This window comes from Nicotiana sylvestris, chromosome 6 (assembly GCF_000393655.2).
Source record: "Nicotiana sylvestris chromosome 6, ASM39365v2, whole genome shotgun sequence".
Taxonomy (NCBI): Eukaryota; Viridiplantae; Streptophyta; class Magnoliopsida; order Solanales; family Solanaceae; genus Nicotiana; species Nicotiana sylvestris.
The window spans coordinates 118,488,073-118,507,661 of record NC_091062.1 but is presented as its reverse complement, the minus strand read 5'-3'; the positions used below and the strand labels follow the sequence as shown (position 1 = coordinate 118,507,661).

The following is a 19,589-nucleotide window of genomic DNA, read 5'->3' as shown; positions in this document are numbered from 1 at the left end:
ACCAAGGCATCCATTTATGTCTTCATGGCTTCAACCCATCTTGGGTCCTTCATGGCTTCTGTGTATGATGTAGGTTCTATTTCTTGTGAGGTAGCAGTTAAGTAAGATTGATAAGTAGCTGACAAGGCACTATAGTTCACATAGTGGGATATTGGATATGTACAGGTGGATGATGATGCTCCATTGATTGGGCACACATTGTATTACATCCAAAGAGGTGGCTTGGAACCTCTGTTGGATCTTCTGAGTTGTACAGCTTGAACTTCCTCAGTGACTTCATTAGCTGGTGTCTGCATATTATGATCAACCTCTGCATCTGATAGTTGTTCACCATGATCTGGATCAGCTCTTGTGAAATTGTTCTCTTGTTGTATCACTTCATGACCATGCTCAATAGCTTGGTTGACTGCATCATATCCTTCTCCTAACATATATAGTTGTTGTTGATGCAAAGAGTAGTCTTCCTCTTTTGATTTCAGCTCTAAGAACATAGGATCTTGTTGTGTATCATCCTTCCCCAGTTGAAAAGGAAAAATGTCTTCCTTGAATATGACATCTCTACTAACAAAGAACTTCCTTCTCCTTAAGTCATACAGTTTGTATCCCTTCTGAGATACTGAGTATCCCATATGAACAGCAGTGATGGCTCTAGAAGAAAATTTGTCCCCCTTTTCTGTCACTGTAGCAAAACACAGACAACCAATAGTTCTTAGGTATGTCATATTAGGTACTCTCTTATGAAAAACCTCATATGGAGATTTCCCTGCTAGAACTGAAGAAGGCAGTCAATTAATAAGATATGTTGCAGCCAATACACAATCTTCCCAGAATTGCAAAGGAATGCTGCCTTGAAATAGCTGAAATCTATATCTATTACAACTACCTAAGCTTTAAATTACCCAAAACCTGGTGTCACAGTGTCACATACCGTCTAAGACTGTTACATACAAAGTCTGAAGAAATAACAGTACACTGTTTCTGAATAAAAGGAAAATGAAATCTCAGATCCCTCGCCACCTCTAGGACATGCCTATGTCTTCTTTCCACTACTCCATTCTGCGGTGGAGTATGTGGACAGCTGCTTTGATGCAAAATACCATTATCTATCAAATAATCTTGACATTCATAACTAAAGAACTCTGCACCATTGTCAGTTCTTAGCACTTTAACATTCTTGCAAAACTGTGTATATACCATTTTAAGAAAGGATTTTAACACAACAACAGTATCATTTTTCAATTTCATTAGAAAAATCCAAATTATCTTGGAGTGATCATCAACAAGAGTCAGAAAATATCTATTTCCATTATATGTAGGCACTCTATATGGACCCCAAATGTCTACATGAATCAAATGAAATATTTCTTCAGCTCTATTGCTACTTAAAGGAAATGGTTTCCTTGTATGCCTAGCTAAAGGACACACAGTACAATTATTGAGTTCACAATCAGAAAACTTCTTGCCTTTAAGGAAATCTAACTGCTTCATGACTTTAATTGGCACATGCCCAAGCCTTCTATGCCAAGTAGTGAAGTCTGCTTGCATTCCTTCTACAAGACAACTACTGATCCTTTGTGCCATTTTATTTCTGTTGCACCCTTTAGGAATCAGTAGATAGAGACCACCCTTCTCCTTACCAATCCCCTTCACTTTCCCAGTGTATAGGTCCTAAAATACACAAAATATTTGGAAAAAACTAACTGAGCATTGCAGCTCCTTAGTTAATTTTGACACAGACAACAAGTTGTATTTAAAGTCAGGCACACACAACACATCATGTATCATATCATAATTTGTAAGTTTGTAACTTCCTTTGCAAATGATAGGCATTGTCTTACCATTTGGGAGGTTCACATTACCTTTACTTGAGTCAGGTAATCCAGTCATTGTTTTCAACATATCACTATTAGATGCCAAATGGTCAGTGGCACCAGTATCTACAATCCAGTAATCAAACAGATCCTCTAGAGATTGAGAATTAGCATTACCAACCATATTTGCTACATGTTCCTCTGATTTGTCCTTGCTTATCATCTTCATGATCTGGTTGTATTGCTCATCAGTAAAGAAGTTGATCATTCCTTGACTCATCCTTGCATTATCCTGATTTGCAACAGCATTTTTGCTAGAACTGCTATCACTCATAGCCATGTTAGCTTGCCTATACTGCTGTGATTTCTTCCCCTTGAAACCAGATGGATATCCAACATTGTAACATGTATCTCTTGTATGTCCTTTCTTTTGACAATACTCACAGTATAAATTATTGAACCTCTTAAACTTTGACTGACTATCTCTAGAACTCATAAGAGCATTAGAATCATTTACTTTATTTGTCACATTAGCATATGAATTATTCTCAAATACTCTTTTCTGATTTTCTTTATTTATTAGCATTGCATAGGCACGTCTGACAGAAGGTGATGGGGATTGAAGTAAAATCTGAATCATAATTGCATTATAGGATTCATTTAAGCCCATTAAGAACTGAAAAAGTTTCTGTTGCTCCAAGTGTTCGATAAAATCTCTAGTTCCAGCCGTAACAGGAAGAGAAGGAATCATGGAATTATATTCATCCCAAAGTGACTTAAACCTAGAATGATATACTGAAATGCTAGATGTACCTTGAGAAATGGTGGCTATCTCCCTCTGAAGGTTGTAGATCCTGGATCCTGTAACACTCCTTAAACTTATAAAAGTTTTGAGACACGCTAACTATAGAACTAAATTATTACTATTTTTATTATTTTTATCTTGCCTATAGTGATATATATATATATATATATAATTGGATATACAATTAAAAATATATTAATAGTTTTAATATTGTTAGTTATTAAAAGTGGGTATTATTAATTATTAGTTAAGTAAAAAAAAGAAGAGAAATTAACCTAAAAGCCCATAAAGGGGCTGTTGTAAACAAAGGCTTAAAGTCTTATACAAAGAAAAAGAGAGGAACGTATCTGTCTTTCAAAAGGCAAGATAAAAAAAGGCTAAAAACAAAAAGCCTTAAACAAGTCACTGCTAAGAACTCTTATACGAACAAAACAGAAGTTTAAACCTTCAGTTCTTTCACGCAAATATTATACGGAAAAGAGAAACAGAACGCTACAAAACAGAGCAGAGGCAGCCTTGTTACTCAATACTCACGTAGGCAACAGGAAGTTCTAAGGTTCTTTACAAATCACTAATTCTTGAACTTAGGTATATAGAATTCCCTATTGTCAATTATCCTATAGTAGTATTAGGTAAGAATTGAATAGTTAATCCCCTTCTTTCTCTATATCAATAATAAATTTCATGTTTAGGTGTGAAACTTTAAAATTAATTAAAATGCACTGGTTGTTGTAGAATCGGTTGTTTGACTGGTGTCACTGGGGCTTACATATTGGCTCGAGAAGTTTTGAGGTAAGTCGATATAACCCTTTGCTAAAGTGGTTTAACTCACAAAAGCACGCATACAAAGTGTTTGATCAATTGCATAAAAGAGTTAATATATACTTAATTGGAGTAGGTAAGAACCTATTAGCTTAGAATTATTTTTTAGCTAAAGTTTAGATGATCATTTTATTATATGTGCATAAATTCTCAGATTTTTGTGTTATTCTTATATGCCATTTTCATGTTGAAAATTCATGAAGGAGCAAGAATCTTTATAAATACTTTTGAATGTTTATTTCATTCTTATGTCATGCCTTACATTTAAGGATACCGGTATGATTATGTATAAAAGATTTAGACTTGAAAATTCACAAGAAGAAGTTTTAGAAAGAAATTTTTTTTGGGAATATCCTTTATTCTTAGAAAGGGTCATCGTCCAGGCCGAGGGTCCTGACCAAGGTGTTGACTTCCTGAAACTACTTGTGCCAAAGTAGGGAGCACACGAGCCGAGGGTCTCGTTGCTGAGAATCTACTTAGTCATGCTAAGGTATGACACATGAGTGCTGAGAACCATGAAGCGAGTGACACCTCGTGGATTGGGCCTATTCGATCAGGTTGGGATCGAACCTGTGCCGATCACTCGGTGACTAAGACAGAATTAAGTCAGAATATTTGGAACTCCCAAAGTATAAAGAGAAGTAATATTTTTAGAAAAAGAAAAGAATTTCTTTTAGAATATTCATACACTGCTATTATGCAATTATTTTAGAATTGTTCTTAGAGGCTTTATGTTTTTTATGCATTCAGATTCTTTGCTCGTAATGTGTATTGTATTAAAGTTTAGTCCCCTATCGTTGAAACTCACTGAGTACACTGGATGGTACTGACGTTCTCTTTTGGGAACCTATGTTGGTCTGCGGTACAACGTAGGAACCAGTTTTGTAAGCGAGCAGGCTATAGTTTAGGACTTCCCTCCCTTCCAGTGCTATTGGTGAGCTCCGCTTTTGTTCGTGGAATATTCTTTAGAGTCATCTTTATTTAGTTATTTCTTTGTTTACTTAGAGAACTGGCCAGAAAATCTCATGTCCTGAGCAGTGCGTCAATTTATCAGTAGAGGCTTCATAGACACAGTCGGTGGGTTAAGATTCAGATGTTTTTAATAATAACTTAGCAGTATTTTATTGGTTACCACGAATAAAGTTTTGAAGTTGGCTTATTTTAGATATTTAAATTATTTAAATGTATTTGGTTACAATAGTGCCTTGTGGCATATAAAGTTTGAAGTTATAATAGATTTGATAAGCGCATATGGTTCGCTCGGTCATGTTTACTGATTGGGTGCCGGTCCAGGCTTGTTCAGAAAATGGGTCGTGACAAACTTGGTATCAGAGCTTTAGGTTTATCGAGTCCTAGGGGTCTATGAAGCCATATTAGTAGAGTCTTGTTTATGGGTACGAAGCGCGCCATACTTATAAACAGGAGGCTACGAGCATTTAGGAAAAGTCTAATTTTTTTCATACTTTAGATCGTGCAGTAGATCCTACCTCTAAGAAACTATCTTATGTATTCGTTTCTTTAAACTCGCAGAAATGGCTCATACTCGCAACTCTAACACCGACACTCAAGATGATGCTCAAGAAACTATTGCTACTATTGTGGCTCAAGGCAGAACTAAAAAGGCTTCAACTCAGAAAAGGAAGGGTAAATCCACAAAGGGGGTTCAAGTACCTCGGGTTGAACATGATGAAGGGGTGGATAATAATGATCCAGTACCTCAGGATCCAGTACCGCCCCCAACAGCAGCTCCGGCTCAGGCAACTATATCTCCCGAGGTGGGTCAGATGTTTAATGTTGTCAACAGTGCTATGGAGATGTTTAAAGCCTTTATGGCCAACCAGAACGAGAGAAGAGATGAGATTCCACCTCAATCAAATGGACAAAACAATTCTGAGTCCTCAAGAGTGAATGGATTTTTGAAGTTGAGTCCTCCAGTGTTCCATGGTTCTATAGTTGATGGAGATCCGATGTTGTGGCTGGAGGGTGTCAAGAAAGCCCTATGAGTGATGAAAGCATTTGATGATGAAGTCGTGGAGCTGGCTGCTTACCAGCTTAGAGATGTGGCCGACGCTTGGTTTGAGATGTGGGAAAAGGAAAGAGATAAAGATGATGGTCCGCCTACTTGGGAAGAATTTGAAAAGGTCTTCATGGCTAACTTTATCCCAGAAGAGGATAGGGAAGCTAAGGCTACAGAGTTTGAATATCTCAAGCAAGGGAATAAAAGTGTGCAAGAGTACTACATGGAATTCATAAGGTTAGCGAAGCATGCTCCTCACATGGTTAAGACAGAAAAAGCAAAGATTCACAGGTTTGTTGGCGGTTTAGCTTACCACATTAAGGATACAACATCAGCTGCAGCGGTAGGGATGACAACCTTCTCCTCTATTGAGGGATTTGCCAAGCACTTAGAAAAAGACAGACAACATATGAGAGAAGAAAAAGAGCATAACAAGAAAGCCCGGACAGCGGACAGGTTTAATGGTACATCCAGTGGAGGTGGAAGGGATTCCTCTAATAAGGACTCATTATCACCAGCTCAGTCCAGTCATAAGTCAGGTGGTGGTTCTTCTTTCAGACGTACTCAGAGTTATAGAAATCAGTCTCGCTAGAATCAGAATTTTAGGACATCATCCTCACATAGCCAGAGTTATGCTGAGCAACATTCACCCTAACAAGGTCTTTGTGGAACATGTAAGCGGCAACATTCAGGTCAAGCAAGCTCAGGTTTCATAGTTGCTATCATTGTGGAGACATTGGTCATACAAAAGCCAACTGCCCAAAGTTGCGACGTAATTTAATTAGTGGATCAACTCGTCCTTCTAGTTCCTCAGCTACTGCAGTTGCACCACCTCAGGTTTGTGGTTCTCATAATAAGACCGGGCATGGGACAGACAAAGGTGCAGATCGAGTTACTCAAGGAGGGGGACAACCCCGTTTGTTTGCTACACTTGATTGTCAGAGTGCAGATGCATATGCAGAAGTTATTACAGGCATACTTTTAGTCTGCTCATATAATGCTTATGCCATAATGGATCCAGGTTCAATGTTTTCATACGTGACTCCATACTTTGCAATTAACCTCGGACTAGAACCTGAACAACTTAGTGAGCCATTCCTAATATCTACTCCAGTTGGTGAGTCAGTGAAAGTCACAAGAGTCTATAGAGGTTGTATAGTTTCAGTCCAAGGTCACAACACCAAAGCCGATCTCATAGAGTTAGACATGGTGGATTTCGATGTGATCATGGGTATGGATTGGTTATCTCCTTGCTATGCCATGTTAGATTGTTGTGCCAAGATAGTCAGGTTCCAATTTCCAAATGAAGAAGTCTTAGAGTGGAAGGGTAGTTCAACATCGTTTGTAGGTAAGTTTATTTCTACCTTAAGGCACAACGAATGATCAGTAAGGAGTGTCTTGCCTATTTTGGCTCACATCATTAATCCAGAATCAGACCCACCAGCTCTTCAGTCTGTGCTAGTTGTTAGAGAATTTCCAGAAGTTTTCCCAGATGACCTTCCCGGACTTCCTCCTGAAAGAATCATATACTTTGGCATTGATCTCATGCTAGGTACTCAGCCCATATCTATACCTCCTTATAGGATGACTCCAGCAGAACTTAATGAGTTGAGAGAACAGTTGAAAGACCTTCTTGAAAAGGGCTTCATTATGCCGAGTGTTTCACCGTGGGGTACCCCGGTCTTGTTTGTCAAGAAGAAAGATGGGTCTCTCAGAATGTGCGTCGACTATCGGCAGTTGAATAAAGTTACTATTAATAACAAGTACCTACAGCCAAGAATTGATGATTTATTTGGTCAACTTTAGGATGCAAAGTACTTTTCAAAGATAGACTTGAGGTCCGGGTACCATCAGTTGAGAATCAGAGAAGAAGATATATCTAAAACAGACTTTCGAACTCGCTACGGGCACTATGAATTTCTAGTGATGTCCTTCGGGTTGACAAATGCTTCAGCTGCATTCATGGACCTCATTAACAGAGTTTTCAAGCCATTCCTTGATACCTTTATTATCGTGTTTATAGACGATATTTTGGTATACTCTAAGAGCAAGGAAGATCATGCTTCACCTCAGAATAGCCTTGGAGACTTTGAAAGAGAATGAGCTTTATGCCAAATTTTCAAAATGTGAGTTCTGGTTGCAGTCAATGACATTTTTAGGTCACGTGGTATCTAGTGAAGGAATAAAAGTAGACCCTTAGAAGACAGAAGCAGTTAAGAACTGGCCTAGGCCGACAACGCCAACCGAAATTAGGAGTTTCTTGGGGTTAGCTGGCTACTATAGAAGGTTTGTAGAGGGGTTTTCCTCGCTTGCAGCTCTATTAACTAAGTTGACTCAGAACGTAGTTAAGTTCCAGTGGACAGACGCTTGTGAGTAGAGTTTTCAAGAGCTAAAGAAGAGGTTGACCACTGCACCTGTGTTAACCTTGCCGACAGGCTTGGGTGGGTTCACAGTGTATTGTGATGCCTCCAGAGTTGGTCTTGGTTGTGTTCTTATATAAAATGGAAAAGTTATTGCTTATTCTTCCAGGAAGTTAAAGAACCATGAAAAGAACTACCCCACACATGACTTGGAGCTTGCAGCAGTGGTATTTGCATTAAAGATATGGCAACACTACCTTTATGGCGATCATTTTGAAGTGTTTACAGACCACAAAAGCCTCCAGTACATTTTCAAGAAAAATGAATTAAATTTGAGGTAGAGAAGGTGGCTCGAGCTATTGAAAGATTATGACATCAATATCCTTTATCACCCGGGCAAAGCTAATGTGGTAGAAGATGCACTTATTAGGAAGTCAATGGGTGCCTTGGCCCATCTTGCAGTGCAAATGCAAACTTTGGGTCGAGAAATTCAAAAACTGGCAAATGATGGAATTATATTGGATGAGACCGAAGAAGGAGGTATAACTGCTTATGCCTTAGCACAATCCTCCCTTGTTGCGCATGTTAAGGCTAAGCAAGATGAAGATCCGTACTTAGTGAAGTTAAAAGAAGGAGTCAGAAATACAGAAATCACTGCTTTCACTCTAGGAAGTGATGGAGTTTTGAAGTTGAATGATCGGTTATGTGTGCCTGATATAGATGGTCTTAGGAAGGCCATAATGGAGGAAGGTCACAGTTTGAGATACTCTATCCACCCAGGTGCTACCAAAATGTATCTAGATTTGAAAGAGTTGTATTAGTGGAAAGGCATAAAGAAACAAGTAGCAGATCATGTGGCTAAATGTTTGAATTGCCAGCAAGTCAAAGCCGAGCATCAGAGGCCTGGTGGCCTAGCTTAAGATATGGAGATACCACAGTGGAAGTGGGAGATGATTAATATGGATTTCGTAGTAGGTCTACCTCGTACGTACCGTAAGCATGACTCAATTTGGGTTATTGTAGACCGACTGACAAAGTCCGCACATTTCCTTCTAGTAAAGACGACAGATTCCGCAGAGCAGTATGTGCAGTTGTACATCAAAGAAATAGTCTAATTGCATGGTACTCTAGTTTCAATCATATCAGACAGAGGCCCTAAGTTCACGACACATTTTTGGTAGGCATTTCATAAAAGATTAGGTACCAAGATCAATTTAAGCACCGCTTTCTATCCACAGACTGATGGCCAGGCAGAAAGGACCATTCAGACTCTCGAAGATATGTTGCGTGCGTGTGTTATAGATTTTGGAGGTAATTGGGATGATCACTTGCCACTTATAGAATTTGCTTACAATAACAGCTATCAGGCCAGCATTAGTATGGCTCCTTATGAAGCATTGTATGGGCGGAGATGTAGGTCTCCAGTGGGTTGGTTTGAACAAGCAAAGGTGCCGTTGATTGGTCCAGAGTTTGTTTGTGAGGCCTTGGAGAAAGTTCAACTAATTAGAGAAAGACTTAAAGCGGCTCAGAGTCATCAAAAGTCATATTCTCACAAGAGGCATCGTGATTTATTCATGGTTGATGATAAGGTGTTTTTGAAAGTTTCACCAATGAAAGGAGTTATGAGATTTGGTAAGAAAGGGAAACTTATCCCTAGATTAATCGAACCTTATGAAATTCTAGAAAATAAAGGAAATGTGGCTTATAAGCTAGCGTTACCCGTTGAGTTGTCCTCTATTCATCGTGTCTTTCATGCGTCTATGCTTAGAAAGTACATTTATGATGAGTCACATATAATACCTGCCGATACCATAGAAATTAAACAAGGCATGACTTATGAAGAGGTACCTATAGAAATTCTTGATAGGCAACAACAACAACAACAACGACCTAGTATAATCCCACAAGTGGGGTCTGGGGAGGGTAATATGTACGCAGACCTTACCCCTAACACAAGTAATAGGCAAGTAAGAAAATTGAGAACAAAAGATTTAGGATCAATAAAAGTTTTGTGGAGTAATCATGATTCAAAAGAGGCTACGTGGGAGGTCGAGGAAGATATGAGAAAGAAATATCCATATTTATTTGAGGAAAAAGGTATGTGAACCTAAGTTTGGTTTTACATTTATATTTCATTTATTAAATACAAGTTAGCAAGTGTTTCTGTCCTTCCTAGATTATACATAGTTGTTGTAGTAATTTAGTTTATGTCGTAATATATTTAATTCATAAAGTGATTTACTTGTGCTAAAGTTATTGTGCTTTAGATTCTTGTTAGTTATACCTCCTTGCCGGAGTGTGAGTAATTAATTTATGAGCTGCGTATGGTGCCTATGAATGACATGTTATGGTATATTTGGTTGTTGTTGATGTGGTTGTGGTATTTGTGACATGAATATTTTTTGGATAGTCCAATTTACAAGGGAAACTTTGCCAAAATTTTTGAAAATTTAGGGAGTTAACCAAAATTTTGAGTCCCTTGAAAGAATGAGTAGTGCTAAGAAAACTTAAGAGGTTCAAGGACCTAAAGGATGATTGTTAGCTTAAGAATAAGGCCCTAGCAACATTCGAGGATGAATGTTTTTCAGGAGGGAAGATTGTAACACTCCTCAAACTTATAAAAGTTTCGAGACACGCTAACTATAGAACTAAATTATTACTATTTTTATTATTTTTATCTTGCTTATAGTGAAATATATATATATATATATGTTAGCTTAAGAATAAGGCCCTAGCAACATTCGAGGATGAATGTTTTTAAGGAGGGAAGATTGTAACACTCCTCAAACTTATAAAAGTTTCGAGACACGCTAACTATAGAACTAAATTATTACTATATTCATCTTGCTTATAGTGAAATATATATATATATATATTTCACTATAAGCAAGATGAATATAGTAATAATTTAGGATATATAATTAGGACAATATTAATAGTTTTAATATTGTTAATTATTAAAAGTAGGTATCATTAATTATTAGTTAAGTAAGAAAAAAAGAGAGAAATTAACCTAAAGCCCATAAAGGGGCTATTGTAAACAAAGGCTTAAAGCCTTATACAAACAAAAAGAGAGGAACGTATCTGCCTTTCAAAAGTCAAGAGAAAAAAGGCTAAAAACTAAACAACTCACTGCTAAAAACTCTTATACGAATAAAACAGAAGTTTAAACCTTCAGTTCTTTCACGCAAATCTTATACGGAAAAGAGAAACAGAATACTACAAAATAGAGCAGAGGCAGCCTTGCTACTCAATACTCAAGCAGGCAACGGGAAGTTCTAGGTTCATTACAAATCACTAATTCTTGAACTCAGGTGTATAGAATTTCCTATTGTCAATTATCCTATAGTAATAATAGGTAAGAATTGAATAGTTAATCCCCTTTTTTCTCTATATCAACAATAAATTCCATGTTTAGGTGTAAAACTTTGAAATTAATTAAAATGCACTGGTTGTTGTAGAATTAGTTGTTTGACTAATGTCAATTGGACTGGGGCCTACATATTGGCTCGAGAAGTTTTGATGTGAGTCGATATACCCCTTTACTAAAGTGGTTTAACTCACAAAAACACGCATACAAAGTGTTTGCTGAATTGCATAAAAGAGTTAATATATACTTAATTGGAGTGAGTAAGAACCTATTAGCTTAGAATTATTTTCTAGCTGGAGTTTAGATGATTATTTTGATATATGTGCATAAATTCTCAGATTTTTGTGTTATTCTTATATGCCATTTTCATGTTGAAAATTCATGAAGGAGCAAGAATCTTTATAAATACTTTTGAATGTTTATTTCATTCTTATGTCATGCCTTATATTTAAGGATACCGGTATGATTATGTATAAAAGATTTAGACTTGAAAAGTCACAAGAAGAAGTTTTAGAAAGAAAAGATTTTTGGGAGTATCTTTTATTCTGAGAAAGGGTCATCGTCCAGACTGAGAGTCCTGACCAAGGCGTTGACTTCCTGAAACTACTTGTGCCAAAGTAGGGAGCACACGAGCCGAGGGTCTCGTTGTTGAGAATTTACTTAGCCATGCTAAGGTATGATACATGAGCGCTGAGAACCATGAAGCGTGTGGCACCTCGTGGATTGGGCCTATTCGATCAGGTTGGGATCGAAACTGTGCCGATCACACGATGACTGAGAAAGAATTAAGTCAGGATATTTGGAACTCCCAGAATATAAAGAGAAGTAATATTTTTAGAAAAAGAAAAGAATTTCTTTTAAAATATTCATAAACTGCTATTATGCAATTATTTTAGAATTGTTCTTAGAGGCTTTATGTTATCTATGCATTTAGATTCTTTGCTCGTAATGTGTATTATATTAAAGTTTCGTCCCATGTTGTTGAGACTCACTGAGTACAATGGATGATACTGACGTTCTCTTTTGGGAACCTACGTTGGTCTGCGGTACAATGTAGGAACCGGTTTTGTAGGCGAGCACGCTATAGTTTAGGACTTTCCTCCCTTCCAGTGCTATTTGTGAGCTCCGCTTTTGTTCGTGGAGTATTCCTTAGAGTCGTCTTTATTTAGTTATTTCTTTGTTTACTTAGAGAACTGGCCAGGAAATCTCATGTCCTGAGTAGTGCATCAGTTTATCAGTAGAGGCTTCATAGACACAGTCGGTGGGTTAAGATTCAGATGTTTTTGATAATAACTTAGCAGTATTTTATTGGTTACCACGAATAAAGTTTTGAAGTTGGCTTATTTTAGATATTTAAATTATTTAAAAGTATTTGGTTACAATAGTGCCTTGTGGCATATAAAGTTTGAAGTTATAATAGATTTAATAAGCGCAGATGGTTCGCTCGGTCATGTTTAGTGATTGGGTGCCGGTCCCGATTGTTCAGCAAATGGGCCGTGACAGATCCGTTAACTTTATCAAAACGATCCTGCAGATCTAGCCATACTTCATGAGCATCACTAGCATATAGTATTTCATTTACCAAATATGGTGAAACTATGTTCATAATCCATGTCAAAATAGTAGCATTCACTCGCTCCCATTCTTCCTCCAAGTCGACTGTAAATTGAGCTTTTGTACAACTCCCATTGATGAATCCTAGCTTGCTCTTTGCTCGCAATTCAATCACCATCGCCTTGCTCCAAACTGAATAATTCTCAGTTCCTTTGAGCTATATCGATATGATGACATTTCCAGGATTATAAGAAGGTTGCAAAACAAAGGATGACGGGAATTGTCGATGTCCAGATTCGCCATGACTGACTGTCAAAAATTTGGCTTCAAAAACTTGAATGGATGATTTCAGAAGTTGTATTAACGGATTAATTCCTAGCCTCGATCGATCTACTCGAGATCTAATACCATGTAGAAATCCACCATTGTTGAGTGGAAGAAGCTAACTGAGAGAATCGAAGAAGAAGACACAATGGAAGGATAATCAGTTTAAACTAACTTTCTGAAGAAGAAGCCAAAAATACATACACCCTATACACATATATATAGACTTCTACTACTTTAACTATCACTAACTTCTACAACTAACCACTAACAAACTATTATAGTTGTACAAATGAATTAATCACGTGTTAATTTCTACCCTTGCAACCAGATTCTGTTACTTATAAAAGATTCAGAGTGAGCCTTAGCTTCTAGTATGTTCTGACAATGGACTTGAGGAACTAGGATTTGAGATGGATAGAACTTTTTCCGAGTTAACATATCCAAAACCATGTTTATCAGAGAAGGTTGATATCTCACAAATCAGAACGAAGGATAATCAACTTCTTAGGACATGTTCCAGTTCTGTAAGGATTTTGAACCCTAAACACCTTATTCTTGGCCAACTGTTTCAGTGCTGTATGGCATGGTTTTTCCTTGTAAAACCAAATCTCATGTAGATTCCTACTTTGATCCACAGTAGTGTCAAGCTAGCACATATTGCAAATTCAAGAAGGGATTATTCTGAATTGAGCGTTTAAAAGGTGTTAAATTTTAAATAGAATTATTATTGAAAAGGCCACGTATGCAGGGGAAATCGAACCCTGAACCTTTACTATCATAATCAAAGGCTTAACCATAAAACTAACACCTGAATGTTGTCAATCAATATCACTTCAGATAATATGTACGAATTTACTATTCGTATGTCATTTACAGCAACAGTTATAATCAAAATTTTCGAAGAAGCAGTGTCGATGTACGTGCATCTGCCCCTGGACAAGATAGGACTTACCCTTTCTCCTACTGTTTGAGTAATCAATGCTAGGGGTATATGGTTTTCCTGCACCCTCTTTGTTTAACCCAAAAAATAGTTTTCAAGGTCAAAGTAATAATTTTATATGACGGGCCACAAACAGCCGATTCAATCCGAAAGATATAAAATTTCGTTAATACAACATTGTAGAGAAGTGGGAAATAAATTCAATGACAGATAATATAATAAAAATAAAGCAGAGAAGAAAGAATTCTTACTGAATGATCCTTGATAGGATAATGAGCCGAACAGAGCTTGAAGGGCCGAACTATGGCTAACTTGAGAGCAATATGCTATAAATTACAATGTATAGAATTGTAGAGAAGAAAATTAGATTCCCCTGATGGTGGTAAAAGTATGTCTATTTATAGGGCTAAATCTAAGTAACTAGTCTCCTTGAATTATGGGTCCATTATGAGCATTTACTCAATCCATCCATTACTTTTGGAAGACTTGTAATAGCTGTGTAAATGCTGGAATTCCGTAACTGATGAGTTAATTCCGTAATTGATGAGTTAATTCTGTAACTGATGAGTCAATCATATGCCTGTTGATTGCCTTGTTCTGACCATTACAATCATTTATTGCATTTATTAATAATTGATTTGTAACTGATGGTGTAATGATGGTAAATCCCATATAATCCGGGATTAATTAATTCCTTCCTCATTTGTAATTATGAGATATTCTCCCGCACCTGATCCGGGCTATTTCATGATGATCAGTTCCGAGGCTAACAGGCACGGTACGAGTATGGTCGGTCCTGAGGGTGTTTCACATATCATCTTTACATGTCATTCTTCACTTTTCTTCAAACTTTGCTGACACGTGTCCCTATTTAATAGACCCACATGACAAGTCTAATTTTTACTAATACAGATAGTCCCCCCCACTTCTCGGTTACTCACTATGATATGACCGAAAAGTGGAAGATTTTATCCTTTTCATCCTTGCCTCTGCCTCATTAAAAAGCTTGCCGGAAAACCCCAATAGGGACAAAAACCGGACGAAGGAAAAAAGAGTGCAAAACTTAGAGATTCAGATGATAACTCCACCACTTATGTTCCTTTCGTCAATAATCGGTTGGTTTACCCTGTCTTGTTTCGGGGTTTGAAGATAAATCTTTGCCCTATGTTTGCAAAGTTTATATATATATTTCAGCTTTATTTTCTGCCTATTTTAATGTTTGGGTTTTTGTTTCACCCTTTAACTTTGCATTAAAAATGCTTCAATGCTCCGTGACTTTTTGAATAAACACGAATTATAAAAGAGGGTCCTTTTTTGATCGACACTTATTGAAGAAGACGTCTCAACTTCATAATGGTGTAAATATACAAAAGAAAGATATGAACTTTCACATAATTTTCTTTAACAATGTTTTGAAGAAAGTTTTTGCATTGAACTTTCATAACATTTCATATGTGTTTGTGTATCGTCTATAACTCATTTTGCAACTGTTTTTTCTTTTAACAGATTCGTTATAAACTTGCACTCGTAACTATTTTTATTTTGCAACTGTTTTTTTTTTTTTGAATTAGTACAAAGGGATAATAGTTTTAAATATAAGGGTATGAATTTTTACCCATAACTGTTTTTATTGATAACAATTTTCAAATAAATACAAGGGTAATGCTTTTTCATCCGTAACTGTTTTTATTTACAACAGTTTATTTTGAATAAGTACAAAGATAATGATCTTTCATCCATAACTGTTTTCAGTTACAACAGTTTTTGAGTAAGTACAAAGATGTGCATTTTTACCCATAACTAATATTCTGCCTTTAACCTGAACATTCGTTTACATTTACGAATATGGTTTCTTTGGTTTTTGAGTCAGGCTTTTTGTTTTGAGTCTTTGGCTCTTTTAATTTTGCTCATAGTACTTGACTTGTTGGGAAGATGGATCTTCAGGCTCGAGCTTTGACTTTTTGATAGTCTCTTTGCTTCATCTTTGCCTTCCATACTGTATAGTCCCTCAAGTGTTTGAGCTTTGAAGAATAAAATCTCGAGCACTTGACTATTCCTTCCATGTGGTCCATTTACTGGAAAGGAAAAACATACAGGACTCAGAAGTATATTTTTTAGATGATGACTGCTTAACCCTTTTATTTCATTAGAAGGGTTGTAACCTTGACCGGGAATAATACAGTGTTCTTTGTGTCTTTCGGGTCTAATATCATCATTTGGCATTTTAGGGAATTTATCCGAATACAAGTTTTTCTTGGCACTTTAGAAAATTATTTGAGTGCTCATACTTAGTCTTTTAGACTTAAAATATATATTTGGATGCATCGTTACATGTGCGATGTCTTAATGTTGCACCTTTGGGTGTCTAACTTTTATATAAAAGAGGGCCCTTTTATATACTTTAAACGCTATTAATAAGACGTCTCCTTTTCATTCGGGCGTAAAATAGGATAGATTGATCCAAGTAGACTTTTAGTCTGAGGGAGTATTAATCCCGGTAGGATTTACAAGAGTATTGACCCCATTAAGATTTACGGGAGTATTGATCCCGGTAAGACATTGAGTTTGAGGGAATATTGATCCCAAATAAATATATATCTTAGTAGATTTGTCGTGAAGAGACATTTATCTAATTGGATTTTGAACCCAAATTGGAGTATATGAACATACTTCCAAGTAAAGAGGGACACATGTCCGAAATAATATTTGAGATTTTCATTTATATATACGGGATAATCGATCTGAGTCATAATACAATTAGCCATTAAGAAAGGCCTATATATTTAACTTGGATGGTCGTTGTTGGACCGAATGTAAGTCACGTGTTTGTTCAAAGTGAACTTTATTCTGGTGGCATATTTGCATAACTTTATCTTGACTTAGTTGTAAAACTCTCATTTTTTATCGTGGGATTCTTGACTATGACATGGAGTTCTCCATCCTTTTTGTATAGAATATGTATTTTTGAAGAACTCATTCAACACTGTTTGAAGTGTTTATGTTTGATATGAGCAAGACAACTAATTGAGTTGAGATGGTAATTAATGTCGGAATACTCTTAGGAATTCTATCTCCCAAGGCAATCAATTGCTTGTATCACTTCTTATAATGTCTGGTCAAATTGAATAATCTTCAAGTATAAGTAATCTCCCTAGTGTTTGAATTTTGAGGTATGAGAACTCAAACACTGGAATCATAATTTGACAGTCTGTAGTTTAATAGTCCCTAGTAGGATAGTTAGTTTCGATATTGATGGACTTTCAAATGGTCTAGTTCCAACAGAGGGATGGTGCCAGAGCTCTTTTTATCAAATATTTGTTACTCTGGACGGGAACTACGGAGGTTCCAAAATGTTGCCGAAACAGGAGTAATTTTCACTGCTTTCTTTATAAATTTCTCGCATCATATATTTTGTTTGTTTGGCCCATATGGTATTTTAGCTTTTGGAGCCTTGAATATTCCCAAATATAATTCTCATTCAACAAGGTAGTAGAGGATGAGACGTACTCAGAGTTATCGAGAGCATACTTGTCTTTGAGTAAAATCTCATTCTACAGGTAATAAATGAATATTATGCCAATTCCAAATTAAATTCGTCAGGCTTACCTCATTTTCATTCTAATTGATGATCGATCAGGGATTGCCTAAATAAGGGATGGCTCGATCTCGAGACTGTTTGATCCGAAAATGATATTTCTCAATAAGAGCCCGGGGTTGCTTTCGGAGTTAGTGATATCAACAGTAGATCCGAGACTAGCACATTCGGTTCGATTTTCTTGGGCTGCATAGTTTTCTTGGATTTGATCAATCGTTAAATCAATATTTTTGCTCTGAGTCCCCAATCTAATTTAAGCCCTGTAGCATATGCTTCATACTCGGTTTTGTTGTTAGTAATAAAATAACTTTTATGAATTATCAAACTACTTTCCCTGATAGACATTAAGCATTGTCCCTAACTCGGGAAGTTTAGTACTTGTGGACCTAATTGTGTAGAAGGTCCGGATCCCGAGAATTATCCCAGAAATAACATATTCGGGTAATATGTTCGAGCTAAGATTAATCATGAAATCTACTAAATTTGTGATTTTATAGTCGTACGTGGCTGATAAACAATATAATATTCACTTAGTTCGACTACTCATTAGCTAGCCTTCCTGACAGTTCATGTTTATGCAAAATATTGCGTAATGAAAATATAGTGACTACGGGAATTGAATGACATTGAAATAAAGCCTTAGATTTAGGGCAACTACAATTAATGCCAACTTATCAAAATGTAGATATGTAGTTTCCGTATCTAAGAGCATTTTATAATAGATAGGAGAATGTGTACCTTTATCTTCTTGAATTAAAATTGCATTTACCGAGACATTCGAGATAATTTGGTGTAACGACAATCATATTTCTCCTCGGAATTTTGAAAGTAATGATGCGTTGTTGTTAGATAGCAAGTTCGAATGATTCGACTTTTCGGACTAAACCGATCTTTCGAAGTTCTGTAACTTTATCTTTTATTATTTGACTCTAGTTTCTTCTTTTGCTTGACCGGATTATACCGCAGGTCAATATTGAGCATATAAGTCTTACCTCCGGTGGTACACCTGTTATGTTAGCATGGAGGCAAGCAAAGCAATTTTTGTTAACATGTAAAAGTTTAATCAACTTACCTTTATATTCGGTGTCTAATCTCGACCAATGTAAACTTTCCTATTTGGGAAGTCAATGATAATTTCTAGCTCTTCGGCATTTGACCTCGTGGCTTCTGATGCCTTCGGTTCAATGATTGCTTCCGAAAATATTTGTATAATTGTCCAAGGTTATTAATGAACCTTTCTTCCTCGTCGTCTATTCCATCCCGCAGCTATCTCTTCTTTTTTAGTTGTTAGGTGTGGTATCTTTGTAAGCAATCTCGTGGTTGTGTTTACCAATGTTCCTCCTAATCTTCATTCTTCTCCTATGAAATTTTACAATTTAGCAAGGTAATTCCTTACCTGTTCGGGTAGATCCGGATCTTTTCCAGCCCGTGAAGAAAATCTCGTATCTCTTTTGCCCGGACCTATTTTTAGATTTTTGCGTTTAGATTCGAATCACCCAAGAATCACATCCGCCTGATCTCTAGACCTGTTTTTGACTTTCAATTGAATGAACGTGTCCTCTATTCGAAGTTTTGTATTATATCGAATGTAAATTTTACTCCTTAGTTCCGGGAAGGTCCGGCGTTATTCTTCTGACTCCTTCAATCGGATCCAGAATCACCTCGGTTTGGTTTTCGAACCTGGTGTATCTGAACCTTCTATTCCGGAACTGTCTCGTACATATCCGTTATAATGAGTTCTGGTACTGATAGTTGCGGTACCAATATATCGATGTACATTCTCTATTTTTCTCTGCTTATTGCTTACATATCATTATCATGGCTATTCTTCCCTTTTTATTTTGCATGGTAAAGCCATCTCCAACTTGGTTGTCCTCAACTGTGTTGATTGGTAAATTTCGGCCATGATGAAGGTTTAAACTGAAAACAAGCGAATATTAACAAAAATTGTTACTATCTTTGGATGAATAGCAAATTTGCTTGAGTTC

General features: G+C 36.6%; 2 protein-coding genes across 2 annotated transcripts; both read left to right on the top strand.

Annotated features, from left to right (window-relative positions):
- The first annotated feature begins 5,444 nt into the window (after nt 1-5,444).
- On the top strand, nt 5,445-7,261 carry LOC138871176 (uncharacterized). Its single transcript, XM_070149042.1, has 3 exons — nt 5,445-6,015; nt 6,135-6,803; nt 6,885-7,261. The coding sequence occupies exons 1-3, from the start codon at nt 5,445-5,447 to the stop codon at nt 7,259-7,261; spliced, it is 1,617 nt and encodes a 538-aa protein (XP_070005143.1).
- A 991-nt stretch (nt 7,262-8,252) lies between these two features.
- LOC138871175 (uncharacterized) lies at nt 8,253-13,048 on the top strand. The gene is made up of 3 exons (XM_070149041.1): nt 8,253-8,595; nt 9,118-9,659; nt 12,983-13,048. The coding sequence occupies exons 1-3, from the start codon at nt 8,253-8,255 to the stop codon at nt 13,046-13,048; spliced, it is 951 nt and encodes a 316-aa protein (XP_070005142.1).
- Nucleotides 13,049-19,589: the final 6,541 nt, after the last annotated feature.

Bases quoted from the DNA above. Each gene is read 5' to 3' on its own strand.
- LOC138871176 (XM_070149042.1), top strand. From the start codon at position 5,445: ATGAAAGCATTTGATGATGAAGTCGTGGAGCTGGCTGCTTACCAGCTT. The intron at 6,016-6,134 runs GTACTCAGAGTT...GGAACATGTAAG, and splicing joins TGGTGGTTCTTCTTTCAGAC to CGGCAACATTCAGGTCAAGC. The intron at 6,804-6,884 runs GTAAGTTTATTT...TCATTAATCCAG, and splicing joins TAGTTCAACATCGTTTGTAG to AATCAGACCCACCAGCTCTT.
- LOC138871175 (XM_070149041.1), top strand. From the start codon at position 8,253: ATGGGTGCCTTGGCCCATCTTGCAGTGCAAATGCAAACTTTGGGTCGA. The intron at 8,596-9,117 runs GTGCTACCAAAA...CGTGTGTTATAG, and splicing joins GAGATACTCTATCCACCCAG to ATTTTGGAGGTAATTGGGAT. The intron at 9,660-12,982 runs GTACCTATAGAA...TGACATTTCCAG, and splicing joins AAGGCATGACTTATGAAGAG to GATTATAAGAAGGTTGCAAA.